The sequence below is a fragment of the Sarcophilus harrisii genome, chromosome X, assembly GCF_902635505.1.
Source record: "Sarcophilus harrisii chromosome X, mSarHar1.11, whole genome shotgun sequence".
Classification (NCBI taxonomy): domain Eukaryota; kingdom Metazoa; phylum Chordata; class Mammalia; order Dasyuromorphia; family Dasyuridae; genus Sarcophilus; species Sarcophilus harrisii.
Genome location: NC_045432.1, coordinates 79,695,016 through 79,702,904, shown reverse-complemented (window position 1 = coordinate 79,702,904; position 7,889 = coordinate 79,695,016). Strand labels below are relative to the sequence as shown.

General features: G+C 42.0%; 1 protein-coding gene across 1 annotated transcript in view; it reads left to right on the top strand.

The window, feature by feature from the left end:
• ERCC6L (ERCC excision repair 6 like, spindle assembly checkpoint helicase) overlaps window positions 1–7,889 on the top strand; it is a 20,287-nt gene extending 12,398 nt beyond the window's left edge. Inside the window, exon 2 of the mRNA XM_031945083.1 lies at window positions 4,118–7,889. Coding sequence (XP_031800943.1) covers window positions 4,118–7,889 — 3,772 coding nt within the window. The remainder of the gene's footprint in view (window positions 1–4,117) is intronic.

Sequence of the window (7,889 nt, the reverse complement as noted above, 5' to 3'; positions counted from 1 at the left end):
ATATATATACATACACAGAGAGAGAGAGAGAGAGAGAGAGGATAGCTTTATCATATATTTATAAAAAATTAGTTTTTTTTCTCTTCACCCCTCATGCCAGATGACAATTAGACAAAAGTATGTATCTGTGTGTGTGTGTATACACGGAGAGGGAGAGGGAGAGGGACATACATATACATATATTATATACCTCTCATATATTATATACCCCTCTCCCTCTCCCTCTCCTCTCTTTTCTCCTCCTCTCCTTTTCCCTTTCCCCTTCCCTTCTTTGAGCAATTGGAGTTAAGTGACTTGCTTGGGGTCACACAGCTAGGAAATGTTCAATGTCTGAGGCCAGATTTGAACTCGGGTCCTCCTGAGTTCTATCCACTGCACCATCTAGCTGCCCCCAAAGCCCAGTTTGTATTACAAAATGAATTGTAACTTGTAATTGATTTCACAGTGTTCACCCATAGGCTAACTGCCTACTGAACATTTCAAATTGGATATCCCGTCCCATAGGTATCTCAAACTCAGATCCAAAACCAAACTCCTTTCTGTTGTGCCTTGCTTTCCTTCTGGTGATTCAAATTCAAAACCTTCAAGATTTTGAGTCCTTCATTCTCTCTAATCCCATATTTAATCAGTGGCTAAGTCTTGACAATTCTCTCTCTGTAGCCTCTTTTACATTTGTTTTCTTTCCATTCCAGTTCAGGTCCTCATCCTTTCTTTCTTAGGCTATTTCATTCAGTTCCTAGTTAGTCTTCTTGCCTCTAATGGTGAGATCCTGGGTCTGTAGGTGAGGTTTGCAGAGAAAGCCTGAAGTACTACTGATAAGATTATTCCTTGAAGGGAATTAATGAAAAAAAAAATGAAATGAAGGTGGCCTAGCTGTACCTGATCTAAAACTATATTATAAAGCAGCAGTCACCAAAACCTTTTGGTATTGGCTAAGAAATAGATTAGTTTATCAGTGGAACAAGCTAGGTTCACAGGACAGAATAGTCAATACTATAGCAATCTAGTGTTTGACAAACCCAAAGACCCCAGCTTTTGGGATAAGAATTCACTATTTGACAAAAACTGCTGGGAAAACTGGAAATTAAAATGGCAGAAATTAGGCATGGACCCACACTTAACACCGTACACCGAGAGAAGATCAAAATGGGTCCATGATTTAGGTATAAAGAATGAGATTATAAATAAATTAGAGGAACATAGGATAGTTTACCTCTCAGACTTGTGGAAGGAATTTGGGACCAAAGAAGAACTAGAGATCATTATTGATCACAAAATAGAAATGTTTGAGTATATCAAATTGAGAAGTTTTTGTACAAATAAAACTAATGAAAATAAGATTAGAAGGGAAGCAACAAACTGGGAATTACAGTTAAAGGTTCTGATCAAGGCCTCATTTCCAAAATACATAGAGAATTGACTCTAATTTCTAAGAAATCAAGCCATTCTCCAATTGATAAATAGTCAAAGGATATGAACAATTTTCAGATGAAGAAATTGAAACTATCTCTAGCCATATGAAAAGATGCTGCAAGTCATTATTAATCAGAGAAATGCAAATTAAAACAACTCTCAGATACCACTACACACCTGTCAGACTGGCTAGAATGACGGGCAAAGATAATGCAGAATGTTGAAGGGGATGTGGGAAAACAGGGACACTAATACATTGTTGGTTGAATTGTGAATACATCCAGCCATTCTGGAGAGCGATTTGGAACTATGCTCAAAAAGTTATCAAACTGTGCATATGTTTTGATCCGGCAGTGTTACTACTGGGTTTATATCCCAAAGAGATACTAAAGAAGGGAAAGGGACCTGTATGTGCATGAATGTTTGTGGCAGCCCTGTTTGTAGTGGCCAGAAACTGGAAACGGAGAGGATGCCCATCAATTGGAGAATGGCTGGGTAGATTGTGGTATCTGAATGTTATGGTATATTATTGCTGTATAAGAAATGACCAGCAGGATAAAGAGAGGCCTGGAGAGACTTAAGTGAACTGATGTTGAGTGAAGTGAGCAGAACCAGGAGATCATTATACACTTTAACAACAACACTGTATGAGGATGTGTTCTGATGGACATGGATTTCTTCAACAAAGAGAAGATCTAATTCAGTTCCAATTGATCAATGAGGGACAGAAGCAGCTACACCCAGAAAAGGAACACTGGGAAATGAGTGTAAACTGTTTGCATTTTGGTTTTTCTTGCCGGGTTATTTTTACCTTCTGAATCCAATTCTTGCCACAAGAGAACTGTTCGGTTCTGCACACATAGATTTTATCTAGGATATACTATAACATGTTTAACATGTATAAGACTGCCTGCCATCTAGGGGAGGGGGGGTGGAGGGAGGGAAGGGAAAAGTCGGAACAGAAGTGAGTACAGGGGATAATGTAAAAAAAAATTACCCATGCATATATACTGTCAATAAAAAGTTATAATAAAAAAAAATTATTCCTTGAAGCAAGCAGGGAAGAACACTGTTGGGGATCAGCTTCACCTTACAGGCCCACCCCCTATGGAGATCTTGGGTAGTCCCACCTTACTGTATCAAATCAGAAAGCCAAGTTATGATGTCAGACCCCCAAGGTGAAATTTCCCCTATAAATCTGTCCGTGGCCTACCCCATCTTGGCTGAATCCCTTTTGAGTCAGCTCACTGTGGCTTTCTGCCTCGTGGTGTCTTTCTCCTCATTCCTCCTCTATGTCTCATCCTCCCACCAAGCCTTTTGGGGTCTTTCTCCTTATACCTAACTCTTTTAGGGTGCTAAATTCCTCTATGGGCTTTAGCTTGCCAGTTGATGGCATCCTCCCACTTCCTGGGGTATTGCCTTTCTCCTGGTTAATTGTGAGTTCCACTGGGGAACTTGTAAAATCCCTTTCCTTGCTAACTATCTGCTCTCCTAAATCTGTTTCATGTTTACCACTCCTGCTATCTATTTTTTCATTTTGTCCGTAACTCTTCTCAGAAATAAAAGTACATTTTGTCAAGGAATTATCAATTATTTCATATGTGAATTGCTACCGAACCCCAAGATTTGGTGTTGGTGCCTCTCCTCAGTCTCATCACTGCTACTCTCTCCTTTCCAATCCACCTTCCACATAGCTACCAAAATGATATCACCCTGATCAGTAACCTTCAGTGGCAATCTTTTTTTTTTTTTTTTTTTTGATTTTATAGTATTTTCCCAAATACATGCAAAGATAGTTTTCAACATTCACCTTTACAAAACCTTTCGTTCCAAGTTTTTCTCTTTCCCTCTTCCCCCCCTCCCCCCAGAGAGCAAGTAATCCAATATAGGTTAAACATGACACACTATTTCTTATAGGATCAACTATTAACTCTTCTGTTGATCACTGGAACCCCTTCACAGCCTGGCTCCAATCTACCTCTAAAGCCTTATATGTTATTTCTTTCCATCTACTCTATAATCCATCATATCTCTTGTCTTCCATGAGGCTGTTTGTCCCCCATGTGTTCCATTCTCCTAATTTTCTTGAAAACTCAATTCTGGTACCAGTGGAGACTTTCTTTGTTGTTGTTGTTGTTTTTAATAGCTTCATTTTATTTACAAGTTATATGCAAGGGTAATTTTACAGCATTGACAATTGCCAAGCCTCTTGTTCCATTTTTTTCCCCTCTTTCCCCCCACCCCCTCCCCTAGATGGCAGGATGAGCAATATATGTTAAATATGTTAAAGTATAAATTAAATACACAATAAGTATACATGTCCAAACCATTGTTTTGCTGTACAAAAAGAATCAGACTCTGAAATGGTGTATTGGCCTGGAAGGAAATAAAAACGTAGGCGGACAAAAATAGAGGGATTGGGAATTCTCTGTAATGGTTCTTAGTCATTTCCCAGAGTTCTTTTGCTGGGTGTAGCTGGGTTTAGTTCTTTACTGCTCCATTGGAATTGATTTGGTTCATCTCCCTATGAGACTTTCTTGAGCTCTTCTCTACCAGGTCTCTCTTGATTTACACCCACACCCACACCTTCTGCTGGTTCTTCCCTTCAGTGAATTGTAAACTCTTTGATGGGATAGTTTGATCTTTGCCTTTGTACCTCCAATGCCCAGCGTATAGCAAGTATCTTTCTTTTTTACATTTACAGATATGTAAAAGAAGCCAAAGAAGCTACCAAGAATGGCAATCTAGAAGAGGCCCTTAAACTTTTCAAATTAGCAAAAGAGGTGTTTCCCAATGACAAGGTTCTGAGCCGAATTCAAAGACTAGAGGAAGCCCTGGCAGAGATAGCGAAAGAAGGAGATGATGAATTCATCGACGTGTGCAACAGTGGCCTGATGCTGTATCGCGAACTACACGATCAACTTTTTGAGTACCAGAAAGAAGGTGTGGCCTTTCTTTATAGTCTGTATAAAGAGAACAGGAAAGGGGGCATATTGGCAGATGATATGGGACTGGGGAAGACCATTCAGATTATCGCTTTCCTTTCTGCTATGTTTGATGCCGAACTTGTGAAGTACGTCCTGCTGATCATGCCCACCAGCCTTATCAGCACATGGATCAAAGAATTTGGGAAGTGGACCCCAGGAATGAGAGTTGCGACCTTTCATGGTTCTAGCAAGAGTGAACGTACCAGAAATCTAAATAGAATTCAGAGGAAGAATGGGGTAGCTGTTACAACGTACCAGATGGTGATCAACAACTGGCAGCAGCTTTCTCAGTTGGATGGAAACGAGTTTGTCTGGGACTATCTTATACTTGATGAAGCCCATAAAATTAAAAGCTCTTCAACTAAGTCATCGATCGCTGCCCGGGCCATCCCGGTTAAAAACCGTCTTCTCCTTACGGGAACACCGGTTCAAAATAACTTGTATGAGCTGTGGTCCCTCTTTGACTTTGCTTGCCAGGGATCCTTGCTAGGAACCTCTAAAACCTTTAAAATGGAGTATGAAAATCCTATTACTCGGGCTAGGGAGAAAGATGCTACTTCAGGAGAGAAGGCCCTGGGGCTGAAAATATCTGAAAACTTAATGACGCTTATAAAACCCTATTTTCTCAGGAGGACCAAAGATGATGTACAAAAGAAAAATAACACTAAAGCCCAGAGCAGCCTTCCCGAAAAGAAGCTAGGCGATGATGTTGTCTGTGAAATCCCTTCTCTTTCCAGGAAAAATGAGTTGATTATTTGGGTGTACTTAGTACCTTTGCAAGAAGAAATATATAGGAAATTTGTATCCCTAAACCACATCAAACAGTTATTAATGGAAACACGGTCACCTTTGGCTGAACTGACTATCTTAAAGAAGTTATGTGATCACCCGAGGTTACTGTCAGCCCGGGCTTGCAGTTTGTTAGGTCTCAAAGAAGGCATCTTCTTTAATAAAGGTAAAAATCAAGAGGGTCAATCAGAAATCCAGATTGATCAGGTACCTCCAGAATCCCTAATGAAAGAATCGGGGAAAGTGATATTCCTTATGGCTTTGCTGAAGAGATTACAAGATGAAGGACACCAGACACTCGTTTTTTCACAATCCAGAAGACTTCTAGACATCATAGAGCACCTTTTGAAGAAAGAAAATTTCAAGACTTTGCGTATCGATGGAACCGTTACTCAGCTTCCGGAAAGACAGAGACGAATCGACTTATTCCAGCAAAGTCAAGATGCCTCTGTTTTTCTCCTTACTTCTCAAGTAGGTGGAGTAGGTCTCACTTTAACGGCGGCATCTAGAGTGGTCATTTTTGATCCCAGCTGGAATCCTGCTACCGATGCACAAGCTGTAGACAGAGTTTACAGAATTGGGCAAAAAGAAAATGTTGTGGTTTATAGATTGATCACCTGTGGTACGGTGGAGGAGAAGATATATAGAAGACAGGTTTTCAAGGACTCGTTAATTAGACAAACCACTGGGGATCAAAAAAACCCCGTTAGATATTTCAGCAAGCAAGAATTAAGAGAGCTCTTTACAATAGGGGATTTTCGGAGTTCTCCAACACAGGTGCAGCTGCATTCTTTGCATGCTGGTCACAGAAAGACTGATAAAACCTTGGAAGACCATATCGCTTACCTCCACACTTTGGGCATAGCAGGAATCTCTGACCACGATTTGATGTTCACGCATGACGTGTCTGTTCAGGAAGAGTCTGAGGCAGGGGAGTCTCAATATATTCAAGAGAGGGTTCAGAAGGCTCAACTCCTAGTTGAATTAGAGTCTCAAAATAACAAGCTCTTACTAAACAATGGCAGAAACAGAGTTGAGGAGGGCTGGCCGAAACAATTTGGATCTTCCAAAGCAAAGAAAAATAGCTCTGACTCGAAGGCTGCGTGTTTGCATTCACCCCCTGAACTTGTTGATCTTACACAAAATGACTCTTTCAGCTCCGGAATGGCAAATTTAAGTATCGTTCAATCTAATGAAACAACACGTGATCTCTCTGCCATGAATCTAGATGTGTCTGCAAAAGAATCTGATATCGACATAGCAGAAAACAAAGCTGATCATGAACTTATAACTGTTTTTTCCAGTGAAGAGTGCCTTGAAATGGAGACATCAAAGGTCAATAATTCTGATGATAGCGTTCAGATCTTATCAGATAGCAATCGGGAAAGCAAAAAGCAGTTAGCCGATGAAACGAAAGCAGTCGACATTAAGCCAAATCCCGATCGAACAGCAAAATCTGAGATTTTACTGCCTTTTAGTCCAGAAAAATCTATGGAATTTGATACTCCCCTTATTTGCATAGCCGACTCAGACTCGAGTGCAGTCGAGAATTTGCCATCAAATGAGGACAAGTTAGAAGAAGAACCCTTAGATTCTTCACCGCAGTATGCTGGTGATTTCAATCTTTTTTTGGAAGACTCTGCAGAGAGTGAACAGAATCATTCCAAGAAGTTTTTGGCACCCAGTGAAAGGGAAAGTAACATCATGGAGTTCACCCCTATTCCTAGAGGACTGGGTAGCTTTAAGTATCCACAGTTGGAGAGTCTCTCTGATCAAGAAAGTGAACTGGAGGACAACATACTTCCTGTGAAAACAAGATATAAGACTAGGAGGATCGTTTCAGATGATGATGATGATGATGATGATGCTATGACAGAAGGGATGTTGCCCCCTCTGCCAAACTCGTTAGTACAATTTAGTTCCACTCCTAAAGCTAGCACATCTCAAAGTGAATTACTTTTACCTGAAATAGGTAGTGGTGAAAATACTCCTGCAAGTTCCAGAAGATCCCTGGCTTCAAGGAGATCGCTTATTAATGTGATTTTAGACCACGTTGAAGATATGGAAGAAGAGGCCAGTGAGCAAAAGAATACAGACAAGTATTTAGAAGTAGAAATGGGGGAGTATAATCAAGAGATTGAATATTCAGAAGAGGAATCTGCTGGAGAAGATTCATTGTTCCAAAGCGTGTTTTGTTCAAACTTGGTCCAGAGCGCATCTGACGAAGGTCCACTAGCGACTACCGCCCATGACCCGAGCGCGTCTGATGAAGGCCCGCAAGCGACTACCGCCCATGACCCGAGCGCGTCTGATGAAGGCCCGCAAGCGACTGCCGCCCGTAACCCGAGCGCGTCTGATGAAGGCCCGCAAGCGACTGCCGCCCGTAACCCGAGCGCGTCTGATGAAGGCCCGCAAGCGACTGCCGCCCGTAACCCGAGCGCGTCTGATGAAGGCCCGCAAGCGACTGCCGCCCGTAACCCGAGCGCGTCTGATGAAGGCCCGCAAGCGACTGCCGCCCGTAACCCGAGCGCGTCTGATGAAGGCCCGCAAGCGACTGCCGCCCGTAACCCGAGCGCGTCTGATGAAGGCCCGCAAGCGACTGCCGCCCGTAACCCGAGCGCGTCTGATGAAGGCCCGCAAGCGACTGCCGCCCGTAACCCGAGCGCGTCTGATGAAGGCCCAAGCGACTGCCGCCCGTAA